Source organism: Mus caroli, unplaced genomic scaffold (genome assembly GCF_978045245.1).
Source record: "Mus caroli unplaced genomic scaffold, Mus_caroli_1 scaffold_11, whole genome shotgun sequence".
In the NCBI taxonomy this organism is placed as follows: Eukaryota; Metazoa; Chordata; class Mammalia; order Rodentia; family Muridae; genus Mus; species Mus caroli.
Genome location: NW_028227266.1, coordinates 18,297,109 through 18,315,623, shown reverse-complemented (window position 1 = coordinate 18,315,623; position 18,515 = coordinate 18,297,109). Strand labels below are relative to the sequence as shown.

General features: G+C 48.9%; 1 protein-coding gene across 4 annotated transcripts in view; it reads right to left on the bottom strand.

Moving 5' to 3' along the window:
- Positions 1-3,588: 3,588 nt before the first annotated feature.
- The window catches only part of Slc44a2 (solute carrier family 44 member 2 (CTL2 blood group)), a 33,945-nt gene continuing 19,018 nt past the window's right edge, over positions 3,589-18,515 (bottom strand). For 2 of the 4 annotated variants that reach the window (XM_021172275.3, XM_021172274.3), the window contains exons 3-23: positions 16,618-16,691; positions 16,438-16,522; positions 16,194-16,278; positions 15,958-16,068; positions 15,805-15,865; positions 15,597-15,720; positions 15,423-15,506; positions 15,223-15,335; positions 13,496-13,627; positions 13,067-13,166; positions 12,889-12,981; positions 12,467-12,551; positions 11,525-11,787; positions 11,347-11,441; positions 10,498-10,601; positions 10,336-10,409; positions 10,085-10,155; positions 9,857-9,945; positions 6,051-6,135; positions 5,430-5,601; positions 3,589-4,929 (exon numbers count right to left, since the gene is read on the bottom strand). In XM_021172275.3, coding sequence (XP_021027934.1) covers positions 5,477-5,601; positions 6,051-6,135; positions 9,857-9,945; positions 10,085-10,155; positions 10,336-10,409; positions 10,498-10,601; positions 11,347-11,441; positions 11,525-11,787; positions 12,467-12,551; positions 12,889-12,981; positions 13,067-13,166; positions 13,496-13,627; positions 15,223-15,335; positions 15,423-15,506; positions 15,597-15,720; positions 15,805-15,865; positions 15,958-16,068; positions 16,194-16,278; positions 16,438-16,522; positions 16,618-16,691 — 2,053 coding nt within the window. In that variant the 3' untranslated portion in view covers positions 3,589-4,929; positions 5,430-5,476. Of the gene's footprint in view, positions 4,930-5,425; positions 5,602-6,050; positions 6,136-9,856; positions 9,946-10,084; positions 10,156-10,335; positions 10,410-10,497; positions 10,602-11,346; positions 11,442-11,524; positions 11,788-12,466; positions 12,552-12,888; positions 12,982-13,066; positions 13,167-13,495; positions 13,628-15,222; positions 15,336-15,422; positions 15,507-15,596; positions 15,721-15,804; positions 15,866-15,957; positions 16,069-16,193; positions 16,279-16,437; positions 16,523-16,617; positions 16,692-18,515 lie in introns of all 4 variants that reach the window. The other 2 variants (XR_003837607.2, XM_021172276.2) reach the window with 2 other exon arrangements.

The following is an 18,515-nucleotide window of genomic DNA, read 5'->3' as shown; positions in this document are numbered from 1 at the left end:
GCAACTAGATGAGTCCTAGAGCTTTCCTCCCAAGACTAAAGCCAAGAGTGACAGAGTGTGCCTGAGATACCATCTACTAGGGAGCCTGAACCAAGATGATAAGTTTGAGGCCAACTTGGGCTACTTAGGAAATTGCAGGTCATCTTGAGCTACACCGGTATACACTATCTAAAAAAATACTTAAAGGGCTGGAAGTATTGGTATACATCTTTAATTCCAGGACTCAGGAGGCAGACGCAGGTGAGTCTCTCTGAGTTTGAGGCTAGCTTGGTTTATATAGAGAGACCCTGTCTCCGATTTATTTTTAAAAGTGGGGAGGGTGACCTGGAGGACGGCTCAGTGCTTATGAGACTATTCTTCTGCAGAGGCCTTGTGTTTATTTCCTAGTATCTACATGGCAGCTCCCAATCACCTGTAACTACAGCTCCTGGGCATCTGACACCATCCTCTTACAGCCTCTTCCCTCACACATATACGCAGACACATACATAATCATAAATATAAAATGTAAAGTGTAAAAATAAAGTTAAAATTAAAGATATATTTGAAAAGGAGGGAAGGAGGGCTGGCTCAGTTGGTAGAGTGCTTGCCCAGCATACACAAAGCCCTGGTGTTTTTTATTTTTTGTTTTAAAGATTTATTTATTTTATATATATGAGTGCTCTGTCTTTATGCACACCAAAAGAGGGAATCATATCCCATTATAGATGGTTGTGAGCCACCATGTGGTTGCTGGGAATTGAACTCAGGACTTCTGGAAGCTGAGCCATCTCTTTAGCCTCCAAAGTCCTGGTTTTATCTCCAACATCATCATATAAGCTCAATGTAGTATCACAGGCCTGTTATCCCACTGCTGGAGAGATGCAGACAGGAGAGTTCAAGGTTATCGTCAGCTAAAGATGGAGTCAGAAGACATTCTGGGCTACATGAGACACTGCCTCAAAAAATGGAGATGTGACTGAGTAGGAAGACACTTGCCTGGTGTGTGCCAATCCTGTTCAATACAATACTTTCTACTAAGAAGGAGAGCCACAGAGACAGATGGGGTTATGGGGCCTTTGATAGATCCGAGATTTTCCAGGAGCAATAGTTGGCTACATGCAGTAACAAAAGAAGGCAACAGGTGGCAGTAGTACGCCTTCAGTATGACAACCAGACTGACCCAAAGAGCCACTCAGAAACAAAGCTGGCTTCTTAGCAGCTAAAGGCATTTGCCACCAAACCTGGCGACCTCAGTTTTCTTCTTAGGACCGTAGGAGACACACACCCACACACATGTATTTTTTTTTTTACCTGAATACACACACACACACTAAAAGAATAAATGTAAATTACTAGAGAGATGGTTTATTGGTTTAGAGAACTGGCTGTTCTTCCAGAGGTCCCGAGTTCAATTCCCAGCAACCACATGGTGGCTCACAGCTATCTGTAAGTCCAGTTCCAGGGGTACAATGCCCTCCTCTGGCCTCTGCAAGCAATAAATATGCAGTTGGTACACAGACCATATGTAGACAGAATACCTGTACAAATAAAAAAAACATTTCTTAATAACTTTTTAAATTATATGAACATTGGTGTTTTGTTGACATGTATGTGTATGAAGGTGTCAGATCCCCTGGGACTGGAGTTACAGAGGGTTGTGAGCTGTTATGTGGGTGCTGGAAATTGAACCTGGGTCCTCTGCAAGAGCAGACAGTGCTTTTAACCTCTGAGCTGTCTCTCCAGCTCTGGATCTGTTTGTTTGTTGCTTGTATTTTGAGACAGGATTTCTCAATATAACCAACCCTAGCTGTCCTGGAAATCACTCTGTAGAACAGGCTGGGCTTGAACTCACAGAGCTCTGCCTTGCCTCTGCCTCTGGAGTGCTGGGATTAAAGGCCTTCACCGTCACATCCAGCTTAGGTTTTTTTTTTGTTTGGTTTTTGTTTTCTCAAGACAGGGTTTCTATGTATAGTCCTGGCTGTCCTGGAACTCACCTTGTAGCCCAGGCTGGCCTCGAACTCAGAAATCCTCCTGCCTCTGCCTCCCGAGTGCTGAGATTAAAAGCATGCAGCACCACGCCCAGCTTAATTATTTTTTAATTAAAAAAATTTTTTTAATGATTTATTTATTTATTATATGTAAGTGCACTGCAGCTGTCTTCAGATGTACCAGAAGAGGGAGTCAGATCTCCTTGAGATCTGACCATGTGGTTGCTGGGACTTTTTTTTTTTTTTTTTGGTTTTCTCCAGACAGGGTTTCTCTGTGTAGCTCTGGCTGTCCTGGAACTCACTTTGTAGACCAGGCTGGCCTCAAACTCAGAAATCTGCCTGCCTCTGCCTCACGAGTGCTGGGATTAAAGGTGTGCACCACCATGCCCGGCTAAAAATATTTTTAAAATAATTTTGAGCCAGGCTGTGGTGGTGCATTCCATTAATCCCAGAACTCAGGAGACAGGCAGGTAGATTTCTGCGAGTTCAAGGTCTGCCTGGTCTATAGAGTGATTTCCAGGATAGGGAGGGCTGTTACACAGAGAAACCCTGTCTTGAAAAAAAACCTTAAAAGTACTTGTGTTTGTGTCTGTATTTGCATGTGGGTGTCCAAGACGACCAATGTGTCAGTTCCCCTGGAGCTGAAGTTACAGGAGGTTGTGATTTGGCTGATGAAGAACCTGGGAACCAATCTGGTCCTCTGTGGAGCAGAATACACATAGAACCGCTGAGCCCTCTCTCCAGCCTCTGTATTATTATTATTATTTTTTTCCCGAGACAGGGTTTCTCTGTATAGCCCTGGCTGTCCTGGAACTCACTTTGTAGACCAGGCTGGCCTTGAATTCAGAAATCCACCTGCCTCTGCCTCCAGAGTGCTGGGATTAAAGACATGAGCCACCACTGCTCGGCTATTATTATTATTATAGTATCATCATCATTTGCTATTTTGAATATGTAAGTGCCATTCAGAATGGTCCTCTTCATAGCTGAGCCTTCTTTCTCCACTTGCAGCTTTAAAAAGAAGCAAAAACAACAGAAAAACGAATTGGGGGGGGGTGCTCACAACTGTCTTAGGTCCGGAGCACCCTAAGTCCTCTCCTGGTCTCTGATACCAAAGAGGCACGGGCATTGTGCACAAATGCACATGCAGACAAAATGTCCAAAAGCATAAAAAATGTAAACAATAACTGTATCCTGATCTTGCAGAGGAACCAATTGACTTCAGCCCTGAAAGGGGGGCTCACAACACCCTAAGTCCAGCTGCAGCAGCTCCAATGCCTCCGTGGAGCTGCATCTATGTGGGGCACACTCACCCACACACACCCAGAAATTACAGAATATACTAAAGTAATACTAGCTATCCTTGACTGTGAGACCTCAGGCTCGGGTGCTGGTGCAGGGTCCGTGTCCAGGGCAGTTACTGAGCGGGAGGAGAGGCAAGTGGCTGTTTCTGGATTCTAGGAATCAGTTCCTAGTCTGAAGCTTCTGTTCACCAGGGTCCTACGGGACAGACCCAACAGAAGCTGCCGAGCACGCTTGGGAGGTAAGCTCCAGGCTGGCTCTCTTCCTCCTTCCCTTCCAGCAGCATCCCACACTCCTATTAAGCACACCAGGTCAGTCTCTGTACAAGAGGCACTTTATTAACTGGCCGGAATGCAATTACATAAGCACAGGGCTGGGCATACAAGAGGGTGGGGTGGGATGGCACACAAGGCAGGCACAGGAAACCTTGGGACCCCAGGCTGGGGGCCGTGTCTCCAAGATCCTGCTATCTTACGGATGGCCAAAGTAGGGGTGAGAGGCGGGTCTAAGCATATGGTAGGTAAAGTGAAGAACCAGTCTACTGGCTCCCAAGATCAAGAAGTTTGGCAAACAGATTCTCTAGTTTCAAGTGAAAGAAACCAGATAGGCCTAGTTCATTTGGAATATAGAACACACCCACACCTCAGTCCCTGAAACCATCCCTTGGGTGAACTTAAGTTTCTCATCTCTTACAAAGAGAGCAGTGTGCATTACTGGCAGAAAAAGGGCTGGGGAGACAGGCCCTATTTTCATTCATTTTCCAACCTCAAGTTTTCCATTTAGAAGCCATCAGTCAAAGCAACTCTGTAGGGTCTAAGTACAGAGGCCTGTTTTCCACAACTACTCCCAACCACCACCACTCAATCGTTCCTCACACAGGGCCCTCCTCCCAGATGCTGTCTGTTTATCCAGAAGACTCCTCCAGTTCTGGGTACACATTTCTTCCTGTGACCACAGCCAGCTCAGGCTGGAGGTGGGGTTACATATGAAGGCACTCTTGGTGGCTCCATCCAGTTCTGGAGCCTGATGGAAGAGAAGCAGGTAGACCCCTTACTGTCTGTCTAGGCTACAAAGGACTAAGAGTGAGACGTGTATTTGCTGGCCCTTAAGTACATCAGCCATGGAGATCCAATTCTGTCCCCACTGGGGAGCTTGGCGCTAGTGTTCGTTGAGCTGACTTGCCCACTCTCATCCAGTCTTTTCCCTCTTGGCCAGAAGGGTTACTGAAATACAGAGAAGCTTGCTGCAGACATCCTAGGGCCATCTCCCATCCCCGACAACAAGTTACTTCACCATATTGGCACCGTCTGCGCCTGTAAGAGCTGGAGAGATCCATTCTGTCCCATCTTCCGGGGCTGCACTGAAAACTCCCAAGTGCCCTTTGGCGTAGGAAAGATGCCCCAGTCCTCTAGGCTCCTGGAAATGGGAACTTGGGGAGGGTGCAGAGAGGCAGTGATGTGTTAGGCAAGTCTGATGAGCTGGGGACTCTGACCCAGCTGCACAGCAAGCACCGATCCCGGCGTCCTGAGAGGTCTGGGAGGCAGATGTCTTTAGGATTCTGCTACTTTCTTGTTGGTTTTATTCAAGAGTTTCTTGAGAGTGGAAGACATGAAGTAAGGCCTCTCGGCTGAACCGTCATTTCTCTCCAGATCCTCCACTGTGGACAGAGCCCCAAAGCAGGTAACATGAGAGGGAGTCAACAGGCAGGTGTGGGGGTTGGGGTGGGAGCAGGGAAGGGAGGGAGGGTCATAGAAAAGCCTCAGGGTTAGAAAGCAACACACAGGAGAACAGGGCGTGGCAGCAAAGGCCTGCTACCCAAGGTATTTAAGAAGCTGAAACAAGCCAGGCTCAAGGGCTGCTTTCACTACCTTAAGTCCCAGGCCAGCCTGGGCAACTGAGAGAGAGAGAGACAATGTCTCAAAATACAAAATCAACAAGGCTAGGGGCATAGTTCCGTGGTAGAGCACTCAGAATCCTCCAGGGAGGGCCTGAGGGAGGGGCTCCGTGGCTGAGCCCCTGCCTAAATGCTCCAGTGAGAGGATGGGCTTAGGGCTCAGGGAGAGGATGACTGCCTGGTTTTGGAAAAAGGGGTAAGGAATGACTGCAGGAGCCCCACGTGTTCCCAGTCAAAGAAGCGCCGCAGTCACACGCACAAACCCGGTCTCCAGAGGCCCCCTGGCCAGCTTGCCCGGCTCCCTCACTGTCTACTCCTCCTCCACTTCCTCCTGCTTGCCCTCCTGCGGATTCCCCTTCAATAGGATGCCTCTCAGCTCAGGCGACATGAAGTAGGGTCGCTCCTGAGAGCCGTCATTCCTCTCAAGGTCCTCACCTGGGCCCCCCAGGAACCAGCAGGGGGTGGAAAGTGGGGTGGTCAGGAAAGGAGGGGGTTGGAAAAGGGAGGCAGAAGAAAAAATGGAAAAGAAGCCAGCAGGCATGGGGGAGAAGGGGAGGAGGGAGAAAAAAGACACGTGGAGACCAGAGTTAGTGGCAGCCATGGACCCTGTGCTAGTCCCCAACAAAGCCAGAAATTTCAAAGCCACAGACCCAGGGGACAGAGTGTTCCAGCTACATCTTGGTGGCAGGGGGGTGGGGAACAGTTAGCTTGAAGCGCGGTGAGGAAGCCAGAAAGGCATGCATGGGCCTGGAAGGGACACCTCCAGCCCTGGGGAACTCTGGGGTAAGGGTGGCTTTGTGCTTTCATTGGAGGGAGGCATTTCCTGTCCTCTGGGGAGAAGGAAGTCAGGGTCCCTGATGGGCTGAGATAAAGGGGTCACTCACAGAAACAGAGGAACAGCGTGTCCACGCACATGCCATAGACGCTGAAGAAGCCGTGCGCGATCAAGTAGGAGCCGATGATCACTGTCTGTTCCGGAGAAAACATCTTGTTCCAGCCTGGCTCAGGTGAAGAGCAACCCCGTCCCATCACTGTCCTCCCTAGGCTAAGAAACCTCTCCCTCTCATGAGCCAAGAGGCTGTCTGCCATTATAGAACTCATGGCAATCCTCCTGCCTCATCTTTAGAACATCTTTTTACCTTTTACAAAAGATCTGTGTGAGTGTGTTGTGAGCATGTTTATATGGGTAGCATGTGTGTGCCTGATAACCATGAACATCAGAAGTTGCCGACCCCCTGGGGCTGGAGCTGAGAAGGGCTGTGGGGCTCTATATGGGTGCTGGGAACTGAACCCAGGTCCTCTGCAAGAATAACAGTGCTCTTAACTGCTGAACCATTTCTCCAGCCCTAAAAGCATGGTTCACGCCTTTAATCCCAACACCTGGAAACAGAATGCTCAAGACCAGCCTGGTCTACATAGAGTTCCAAACCAGCCAGGGCTACATAGTGAGATCCAATCTCAAAAAAAAAAAAAAAAAAAAAAAAATCATTTATTTTATTTATCATGTCAATATGGCCATGAGTAAATCTTTTCCTGTTTCCGTCATGTTTACTTTTGATTATATGTACGTGTACAGGTACCCAGATCACCTGGAACTGGAATTACAGAGTCTAGTGCAGTTGCTGGGAACTGACATGAGTCTGTAGTAAGAACATCACCCTCTTACTGTACTGCATGGCTCCTTCTCTAGCCTTAGCCTTCAGTGGGCTGTGGTTATGGGTCAGTGCACAGCTCAGTCCACTTGGCTGTTGGTGTGTGTGAAGGCCAGGTCAGTATCGGATATCATCTCTCTCCACCTTAGTTTAAATGTTTGTTTTAATATCTATATTACATTTCATGGTAACATACACACCCCACAGTATGCTATGGAGTCAGAAGAGAACTGCAGTAGGTGACTCTCTCCACCCACCATGAGGGTCCAGAGGACGGCACTCATGTCTCCAGGCTTGGTGAGTTTCTGAGCCTCCTTGCTGGACCCTCGCCTTAGTTTTAGGAGATAAACTGCGTGATTGGCTAGAAAGTTTGGCAGTGTCTCTGGGGATCTGCCCAGTACTGGAGGTCTCCATGTGCACCACCGTGCTGTATGTACTGTGGCAGGAACTTAGGGTCTTCCTCACCTTAGCATGAGTCACTACACCCAGTCCGATTAGATTAGATTTTTTTTTTTTGAGATAGTCTCACACATTTTTCCGTCTGGCCTCAAACAAGTAGCCAAGATGAAACTGACCACCTTATCCTCCTGCCTCTACCTTCTAAGTGCTAGAATGACAGGCCTAAGCCACCAGGTCTGGCCTTCCACATTTCACCTTAGGAGAACCCAATCAGCTCCACAATGCTCCTTGCTTTTTCCAACCCCAGGGCCTTGGCATATGCTGTTGAGTTTCTAGCTCACCTAGCTTTTACTTTCACCGCTAACAGCAAGTCTTCAGGTCATGCCCCTGGCAGTAGTGTCTGATTCTAGACCACTCATGCTACAGATGCTCCTAGCACTATAGACGTTCCCTTGAGGTTTTACCCAGCTGCAGTTTTGTTTTTTTAATTAAAGATTTATTTATTTTATATATGAGTACATTGTAGCTGTCTTCAGACACACCAGAAGAGGGTGTCAGATCTCATTACAGCTGGTTGTGAGCCACCATGTGGTTGCTGGGATTTGAACTCAGGACCTCTGGAAGAGCAATCAGTACTCTTAACTGCTGAGCCATCTCTCCAGCCCCCAGCTGCAGTTTTCTGAGCATTCTGGGGCATTATGGAATTGGATCCCACATTCCACAGGGCCACATGGTGTGTGCCTATAATCTCAGTACTTTGGCAGCTCAAGTGCAAGGCCAGCCTGAATCTGAGGCCAGCCGGGGCTGTACAGCAGGTGCCAGGACTGCCTGGGGCACACGAGAGATGGTCAGTGGATAAGCATTTGCTGTGCAAACCTGGGGACCTGAGACAGACTCTCCAAACCCATGCAAGCATCAGGTGAGTGAGGCGGCCCCCTGTAATCCCAGCACTTGAGACTGATGATAGCAGCACCAGGGCAAGCTGGCCACCTGGACTAGCCAAAACCAGGGAGCCCTGGATCCAGCAGGAGACACTGCCAGGAAATAGAGTCCAGACCTCAGGCTCTCTGCTATTCCCCTTTGCCTAGACATTCCATACTTTCTTTTTCTTAAGATTTTTCGAGACAGGGTTTCTCTGTCTGTCCTGGAACTTGCTTTGTCAAACTCAGTGATCTGCTTACCTTGGTTTCCCAAATGCTGGGATTAAAGGCATGAGCCACCACTGCCTGCCTTTTTTTTTTTTTTTTTTTTTTTTTTGAGATAGAGAATTCTGTAGCTAGAGCTGGCCCTGAATTTACTGTTCTATTTCTGATTCTTTTGCCTGTTCTTCCTAGTGTTGAGATGGCAGGTGTGTGCCATCAGCATCATCATTGGATAATGTCCAACGCATCTAACCTGCAAGGCCTTTTCTGCGGTGACACAATGTGGCACAATCCCAGGGCTTGGTAGGCAGAAAGATCAAAAGTTCTATGTCGGCCTGGGTGTCAGTCAAGGAAAAAAGGCAAAGAGGGGAGTTTTGGAGAGTTGGCTTAGCAGACAAGCGTACTGGCTGCAATTCCAGAGAACCTGGGGTCAATTCTCAGGGCCCGAATGGCAGCTCACAACCATTGGTAATCCCACATCCCAGGTCCAGAGAATTTGATGCCCTCTTTTGGCCACCACGGGCATCATGCATGCATGTGGTACACAGACACACATGCAGGTAAAACACCAATACACATAAAATAAAAGCTAATAAATAGAGATAATTAAAGGCACACACCTTTAATTTCAGCACTTAAGAGGCTGGGGTAGGCAGATGTCTGAGTCTGAGTCTAGCCTGGTCTACGTAATGAGTTTCAAGTCAGTCAAGGCTACATGGAGAGACTTTTGTTTCGAAATAAAAAACAAAGCCACTGAGTTTGAGGCCAGCCTGGTCTACATGGCGAGCTCCAAGTCAGCCAGAGTTATGGAGACAAACCCTGTCTCAAAAAACAAGAAAAGAACAGGGCTGTGGTGGCCCACTCCTGTAATCCCAGCAATTGGGAGGCAAGGGGAGGTGGATCTCTGGGAACTGGAGGCCAGCCTGGTCAACAGAGCCAGCTCCAGGTCAGGCAGGGCTACACAGAGAAACCTTGTCTCAAAAAACAAACGAAACAAAATGGAAAAGAAACCTAAATAACAAAATAACATTTTTCAACAATAATAGTAAGAGTGATAATAAGATCTATTATTAATAATATATATTATTAATTATATGTAATATATATTATATATGTGTATATGTAATTATTATTAGGGCTGGCAAGATGGCTTGGTGGATGAAGACACTTACCACCAAGCCAGATGACCTGAATCCAACCCCTAAAACATGGAAGGAGAAGAGAACCACTTCCTACAAGTGTCTAAGTGTCTTTGACTTTCCACAAGTGCATCTATCCAGCACAAACACAATAAACAAATGTAAAGGGCAGTAACTCTAGTTCCTAAGGAAAAGTCCCTCCATCCCTGTGCCTTCAGCAGGTATTCAGTAAATATTTAGAGAACAAATAACCAATGACTGTGCCACCGCCCAACCGTCGCCAAAGAAATCTGAGCAATTCCCGACCCCTATCTTCAACCCCCTGCTTCTACCCTGGTCTGTCCCCAAAGGTGCTCACCAGGATCGGAACCCAGTAATAATTGAGAGGTGGGGCTGTATCTTGCACAATTCTGATCCGATGGGTGAAGAAGAAGAAGGCCAGGATGCCTGTGTTGGGATGAAGGGACAAGGCTGAGTCCTCAAGGAAGGACTCCATAGAAGATTACGCGAGCCTGACACCAGCTTACAGGTCACTCCCGACAGGCTCCCAGACGCCAGTGTAGACAGCCCCGGTGGCACCACTCACCCACACTACCCACAATCAGAAGTTTGCCCAACAGGAAGAGGAAGTCTGTAACTTTGTCCAGGACGGCCACCCTGTAGGGGAGAGTGAAGGGAGCGGTGTGAGCGTGGGTTCAGAGCCTGGGAGAGGGTGGAGGTGGGAGGGGAGGCACAGTAAGTGGAAGACTGGTTCAGAAAGGGGGCTAGGGCAAGAGGGGGGCTGGGAAAGGTGAGATAGGACAGGGAGGCTGAGGGGTGGAGGTGTGTCCCGCTAACCTGATGATATTTCTCATAAGCAGGAAGAAGGCGTTCCTGGCTGAGGTACAGAAGTTGGTGCCATAGATAGCAATCTGGAGTGAACAGAAGAAGGTATGAGGCCCATGGGATGGAGATGGGGAATCCTCCCACCCAGGGCAGCAATACAGCCCTGCTGTTCACCATGATGTAGGCATTCCTATTCAGGAATTTGATAAACTTCTCTAGGCACCAGAAGCAGCACTTGAGACAAACCATGAGGAACTTGGCAAACTTGTTCTGTGCAGCTGAAAGAGAACGGAAGGGATGAAAGGATGCCATGAGATGAGTTTCGTTTGAATGAGACCCCCAAGCTCCAGCAAGACAGCTAAGGATTGCAAAGTCTGAGGCTTGCCTGAACTACTACTAGGCCAGCCTCAACCACTTAGTGAGTCTGCCTCAGCGTAAGTAAATTAATCAATCCAGCAAAGGAATTGCCCAGGATCAGGAATTACGGTCATCCTTGGCTGTTTAGTGAGTTTGGATGCCAGCCTTTTAAAACAAAACAGGAGCAGTGATGTATACCTTCAATCCAAGCACTCAGAAACAGAGGCAGGTGGATCTCATATCAGAGTTTCAGGCCAGCTAGGACTACTCAGTAAAAAGCTGCCTCAAAACAAGACAGCTTTGTTAGTCAGAGATGCCCTTCCTGGATCCGACCCGCCCGCCCCTAGACACCCAGAACTCTGAGCAACTCAGTTCACTCTTCTCAGGGGCTCGCTTCGTTGCTCTGGCTGTTCTAGAACTCGCTCTATAGGCCAGGCTGGCCTCTAACTCTCACAAAAGGTCTGCCTGACTCTGGAATACTGGGATTAAAGGCCTGTGCCACCATGCCTGCCTTCAGTTGGCTCTTCCACCTGCTCCTCTGCCCCTCAGTCCCACCCCTTCACAAAGGGAAACCCAGGAGAGGCATAGCTCCGGCCCCACCCCTCAAGCAACACCCAATCAGGGGCTAAGTCCAGGCCCTGGCTGAAGCTACAGGAAGGGTGGCACCTTTTAGGCGCTGGTCCAGGTATTCCAGCATCACTCGGATGATCTGCACGATGGCTAAAATAAGGGAGCCAAAAGCCAAGGAGCCCGTGTGGTACCTAGAATCAAAATCTCGGATCAGTGGCCCGGCCAGAAGAGGTCCCTGCATCCCTCCCCTTCCCACCCCAACACTCCTATTTACCTGAGTGCTCGGCCAAAAGCAGAGAAGAGGGGGAAGGCAGGCATATCATCAGGCTTCCGCATAGCCCAGTAATAGGAGGCAAAGGCTCCGGCCAGTGTTACCTGGCCTAGGGCCAGCACAAAGTTGGCTAGCCAGAAGAACATGAATGCATTGAAGATCTGCAGGCCCAGCAGGGCACGGTGGTAGGTCGATTCGCCACCATAGAAGGCAAACTGGCAGCGGGCAGTGGGACACTGGAGGCTCTCATTCCGCAAGGGGAAGGTCTGGGGGAGGGATAAGGAGCCACAGTGTCAGTTCAGAGTAGCTGAGGCTAGACCAAGGACAGGTCCTAGAAGCAAAAGTATCCATTACGCCGGGCAGTGGTGGCGCATGCCTTTAATCCCAGCACTTGGGAGGCAGAGGCAGGCAGATTTCTGAGTTCGAGGCCAGCCTGGTCTACAAAGTGAGTTCCAGGACAGCCAGGGCTACACAGAGAAACCCTGTCTTGAAAAACCAAAACCAACAAACAAACAAACAAACAAACAAAACCCAAAACAAAACAAACAATCCATTACTTTAGTCCGGAAAAAGGTGTTAGCACGCCTGGAGAAATGGTTCAATAGGTAAGGGGACTTAAAAATGAGGACTTGAGTTCAAGTCTCCATCCTGCTCATAAATTCATGGGTGTGACCATGTGCTAGCCTGTAGCCCCAGTGCCATAGGGAGCTAAGATACCAGCTTAGCTCACTAAATAGTGAGAGATGCTGTCTGAAAGGAATAAGGTTGAGAAATATAAAGCAGTGACCTTGACAAACACATATGTACACACATGACACACACACACACACACACACACACACACCAGAATGAAGAAAGAGTTAGAGGGAAAAGAGTGACATCAGGTAAACATCTTCAAGAGGCGGCGGCCAGGGCAGCCCTGTCCTCCATCACAGGGACGCCTACCTCTGGGTTGCAGGTTTTCCTCAGAAGTGGGCAGGCTGTGTCATCAACAACCTTGTACACGGCAGTGTTGGAGGTGGACAGGAAGCTGAAGGCTCATTAAGGAAACTGAAAGCTGGAACTGAGACCCAAAGGTGTGGGGGAATTCAGGAGTGCTGGCTCACCCTTGGAGTCCTGAGACTTCAGAGCTGAGGTAGGAGGCCAGCTTATCTGATAAAGGTACTTGCCACCAAGCCCAATGACCCACTCACAGAGGGAGTACACAACTCCTGCAAGTTGTCTTTAGACCTCTAAATACTGCCACCCCTTTACCCAATATAAAGGTTATAGAAGTTTGTAAAACAAAGGGGGTAGACCCACCCTAACTGCAGGGCATTTTAGGGACACCTGTCCTTGGGGACCCCAGACTCATGAGGGGTAGATACACAGAAGTGCTGGCCCAGTAGGCAATGCAGAGACACAAGAGGAAGAAGGTCACCAGTGGGTAGAGCAGGGAGCACATGACATGTCCCACAGCCCTGGGGAGGAACAGAGACAGACATCAAGCTCAGACGGCCGGGCTGAGCCCCCAGGCACACACACCCCTGGCTCTCCAGGCCCCACCTGCTGGCTTCTTTGATGAGGGCGATGGCGATCAATATCCTTTTGCGCAGAAAGATAAGTAACAGGATGATGACCACTTCCAGGATGCTTAAAATGATCACTGTGGAGAAGGGTGGGCAGCCATCAGGGCTGTAAATTCACTTCCAGTCCCCAGAGTCACGGTGGAAGCAGAGAATTAGTGAGAGCTTCCTCTGTCTGACCTCCACACAGGAGGGCCTTGTTACAGACCACCCCTCTCAACAAGGAAGTATACAATTTTTAAAAGTTAAAAGTAATAAGAAATGAAATTGATTTAAGATATAAATAAAATAACATACAATTAAATGATTTCTCTAAAAGCTGAGAGTCACCCATTTCAGAGTCCTACTTCAATCCCTCCTAGGTTTCCCATAATACAAGCATGGGGGAGGAAGGGGTGCTGCAACTCACTAAAAGCCATCCAGGTCTGCCTCAAGTGCAGGTACACACGGAGGTCCGTCTGGAAGCCAAGGTCCACCAGGGAGACGTCGGAGCCTGCCTCTCCACGGAGTCTCGAGTACTCCATGTAGCAGTGGAAGATGCCTGTGTAGAGCCACAAGCGCAGACAGTAACTTTCCCGATTGTCTTTTGAGATAGGGTAGTATGTAGGGACAGGTACTATGGAGCACTGACTGGCCTGGAACTTAATATATTTATTGCTCAGGCTTGTGCTCGAAAAGTGGATGAAAGAATGAACAGGTATTAGGAAGCCTCCTGTCTAATGATAACCTGAGCCAGCCAGGCATGGAGGCACACCCCTTTAATGCCAGTACTTGGGAGGCAGAAAAGGGCAGACATCTATGCAGCCACTTCCAGGCCAGCCAGGGCTATACACTGAGACCCTGTCTCAAAAATCAAAAACAAATATCAAGTCACCTAACTTGCCAACAACAGCACAAACCATGGTTAACATGAACACCTTTCTTTGGTTTTTGAGACTAAGTCTTATTATGTAGCAGGATCCATACTCAAATTATGATCCTCCTGACTCCGCCTTCCCTGGCAGAAGATGACAGGCATGACCACCACGCTAACATGTATGCTTTGATATCTGGATCCCAAGATGAAAGGTCCTTTCAGGAAGTTTAAAAGGAAGAAAATCAGAATAAGGGCCAGTAATGGCTCAGTGGATAAAGGCTCCCACTGCCAAGCCTGAATTCAAACTCTGGTACCCACATAGTAAAAGGAGGAAAATCACTTTTGAAACTTGTCCTCACATGTACATGCACACAAACACACATAGTACATGAACATCAAAATACAGAAAAGCCAGGCCATAGCACTGCGTACATTCAATCCCAGCCGACAGGAATCAGAGGCAGGTGGAACTGAGTTCAAGGCCAGCCTGCTCTACAGAGTTAAGTTCCAGGACAGCCGGGGCTACATTGAGAAACTCTCTCACCCCCCTCCCCAAAAAAATCCACAGAAGAAGAAAACTTAATTAGAACACAAGACACTGGTTTGCAAGGCAGGCCTCCACCCCTCGCAGGCTCTCCTCTTGATATTATCATCATAATACTACATTACCACCTTCTCATTAAGTTTCCCACCCAGAAAAGCAATTATTCCCATTAGATGGTGGAAGTAATTATGCACAGGAGGCTTAGTCATGTGCCCCAGGACAGAGCTAGGAAGCAGCAAAGCTGGGATTTGAACTGGCACCCTGGACACCACAGTGAAAAGCCTAGTCACTGGGCTAAAGAGATGTCTTCACAATGTCTCTTGTTGTTGATTAAAATGACAAACGGGGCCCTGGGTCTCAAAGTTGAGAGGTAAATTATTTCTTTTCTTTTTTTCTGTGGTAGAGAGGGAAAGGAAGTCAGGGCCCTGCATGTGCTTGCATTAAACCACTGAGCCACAACCATAGCACCTACTGGAGGGCTACAGGTAAGTGCTTGAGTTATAAGCTTAGCCCCAGCAAGCTGGATTTCATCCATCCACTCCTGACGGGCTCTGGCTGCCTCAAAGTACCTACAACAACTGCATGAATCTCTACTTAAGCACGTTGGTCGGTTAAACAGTGAAGAACATCTGAAGGCTGAGGCTGGCTTTTCTGAAAGCTGTCCCGGGGCAGCAGACATTTTGCACTTTGCAGACCCTAGGTCTGCAGGGAAGAGGAGGAGGAAGGGGAGACGCACCATAGCCAAGCACCAGGATCACCATAACAATCATCACCCAGACCATAATGCCCGCCAGGAATCGTAGCAGGACGATGAACAGGAGACTCAGCACCATGGCAATGACCAGACCTCTGGGGGATAAGACAGGGGCATGAGTGACACTATCCTTAGCTCACAGATGTGGTAGCCAGGGGACAGCCACCTTCCTTCCAACTCACATGATAATCCAGTACCAGGATACAGTGTAATCTTCAAATATCTGCATGGCAAGTTGCCTGGCCTCTAGAACCTTGTTGGCCTTTCTAGGGTTGAAAGAGACTCAAGTCATACCCAGAGAAGGTCCGCTCCAGTCCCACCCCAGGATGCCACACACTAGAGGGCTGTCCTCTCACTTGGCACCCTCCACTAGATCTGTAATGTTCTTTCTGGCGCCATGTCCATCCTCATAGGTCGTCTCATTGCCCACCATGAGGACTCCTTTGTTGGCATGGATGGCGGGAAAGCACCGCTGGGCCACTGTGGGACCAGAAGGCGCTGTCAGAGGGAGTCCTTGCGGATTCCCCAGTCTGCACCTCATCCACGTGGGATCCCCATACTCACAAGGTTTGCTGGGGATGATAACTGCTGGACACTCCCCATCTCGGAGTATCTCAGCCACCCCCTGCAGAGAGAATAGGAACAAGCGAATCCCTGACAAAAGCCCCTTCTGGCATCCACCACCCGAGCACCAAAGGGGTCCGTCTTTCTGCTCACTTTATTATTCTGGAAGCCGGGCACACAGAACTGCTTGTAATAGTCAAAGTCACGAGTGTTGCGCGCACTCAGAAGGGTGAGATAGCGGTCTGGACACTGCTTCACGCAGATCTGGGGGAGCACAAGGAAGGGGCTATAGAATCAGGACAGAGACGCCATCCGGGACGGAGGTTCCACGTGATGCTCATGAGGAGAGCTCCGGGGAAACACCAAGGGGAAGAGGTGAAACGCATTACCTGAGGGGTGGGACAGTGAAACTCCAGCAGGACCAGGGGGTTGGCACACTTCACGATGTTGAAGTAAAACAAGAACGGTTTGTCCCTGGGGTTGGAGGAGGGTGAATAGAGTTGGTCGGGAGTTCTTACCCAACCTAAAGATGGCTCAAGGGGTTAAGGCACTCAACACCAAGCCTGCCATGGTCTGCCAAGACCCCCATATGGATGTTATTGCTTAAGTGCACATGCAAATAAATAAACTCACGCATTTTTTGTCCCCTTTTGCCCACAGAATTCGCCCCGGCTATCAGTGGGGTAGATCACCTTCCGAGGGTCTCCATGGGTCCAGGCTGTGGAGAGATGCAGAGACAGACAGACTCTGTCACTTCCCTGCCACAGCACCACCCTGGATCAAAGAGGCCATGCCGGCCCTTCCAGCACTTACCTATGATGCCCACAGCCACATAGCCTACGATGGCCAGGAAGAGCAACACACAGCAAATGACATCTGTGCATCCCCTGGGGAGCAGAGCAACAAATGACATTATACATCCCCTTTTTAGGAATAATCTGAAATGTGGGCCAAACAAACAAACTGGTTTGTTTGAGACAGGGTTTCCTCTGTATATAACTTTGGCTAGCCTTAAATTCACTCTGTAGACCAGGCTGGCCTTGAACTCAAAGTGATCTTGTCTGTCTTTGCCTCCCAAATGCTAGGATTAAAGATGTGTACTACCACGCCTGGCCTTTTTTCCCCATTTTTTGAAGGGGTCTCACCATGTAACCTTGGCTGGCCTAAAACCTGCTATGTAGACCAGGCTGGCGTCACTGGCGTCAAACTCAGAGACCCACCTCTCTCTGCCTCCTGGATTAAAGGCCTGTGCCACCAGGTCTGGTCTCTGTTCATTTTGAAAACTTTTAATTTTTACTTACGTATATGGGTGTTTTACCTGCCCAGTGTGTCTGTGAGCCATGTGTGTGCCTAGTGTCCATGGACTCCAGAGGAGGGCACCGAGTCCCCTGAACTGCAGTGCTGGGAGCTGAAGCCTGAGCCATCACCAGCTCCAGGTCATACGAATTTTACTGCTACTACATTTCCTAATGGTGTGTGTGTGTGTGGGGGGGTGCGTGAGTGTGTGCCTGTGTGTGTGTATGTGTGGGTGTGTGTGCAGGTGCATGTGTGTGTATGGGTGTGTGTGTAGGTGTGCAGGTGCATGTTTATGTACAGATGGTTGTGAGCCACCACGTGGGAAATGAACTCAGGACCTCTGGAAGAGCAGTCTGTACTCTTAACTGCTGAGCCATCTCTTCAGCCACCACTGCCACACTTCTCAGTCCACCACACTCGTGTGTGCGTCTGTGTTGTGAATGTATGCACATGACTTTGAGGGGTCCATTTTCTCTCCCCCCATGCAGGTCTGAGGGACTGAATGCCAGTCGTCAGGCTTTCTGGCAATGGTCTTGCTGAGCCGCCTTATCACCCTTCACTCTTTTTTTTTTCCGAGACAGGGTTTCTCTGGGTAGCCCTGGCTGTCCTGGAACTCACTCTGTAGAATAGGCTGGCCTCGAACTCAGAAATCCACCTGCCTCTGCCTCCCGAGTGCTGGGATTAAAGGTGTGCGCCACCACGCCCCGGCTCACCCTTCACTTTTTATTTACTTATTTAACACAGGGTCCCACATACTCAAGGCTCCCTCAAAGTTGCTACGCAGCCAAGTTCACCCTGAAATCCTGATGCTCCTGCCTCCACTCTGTGCTTGGGCTGCCTTCTCATCCCTGATGAGGTGAGTTCCCCCAGCGTGGAGTGGAACAAGCCTTCCTGAACACTGGGTAAGCACTCTGTCAGCCAAACCTTATTTCCAGTCCTGGCTTTAAGAAAACAAAATCTTGGGGCTGGAGAGATGACTCAGTGGTTAAGAGCAGCCCCTGCTCTCCAGAGGTCCTAAATTCAATTCCCAGCACCCACATGGTGACTCACCTGATGCCCTCATCTGGCATGCAGGTATACTTGCAGATAGAGCACTCATAAATAAATATATTTTTTTAAAAATCCGAGGTGCTGGAAAGTTGGCAGAGTAATGAAAAACCACTTGTTGCAGGCTGGGTGTGGTTGTGCACCCCTTTACTCTCAGCATTCACCAGGCAAAGACCGGTGGATCTCTGAGTTCAAAGCCAGCCTGATCTTCATAATGAGTTTCAGGACAGCCAGGACCACATAGAGAAACCTTGTAACTTTGTCTCAAAACAAAACAAACAAAAAACCCAAACCAAACCAACCAAACAAACAAAAAACCCACAACAAACCTCAGCCGGTATGATGGCTTGCACCTTTAATCCCTTAAC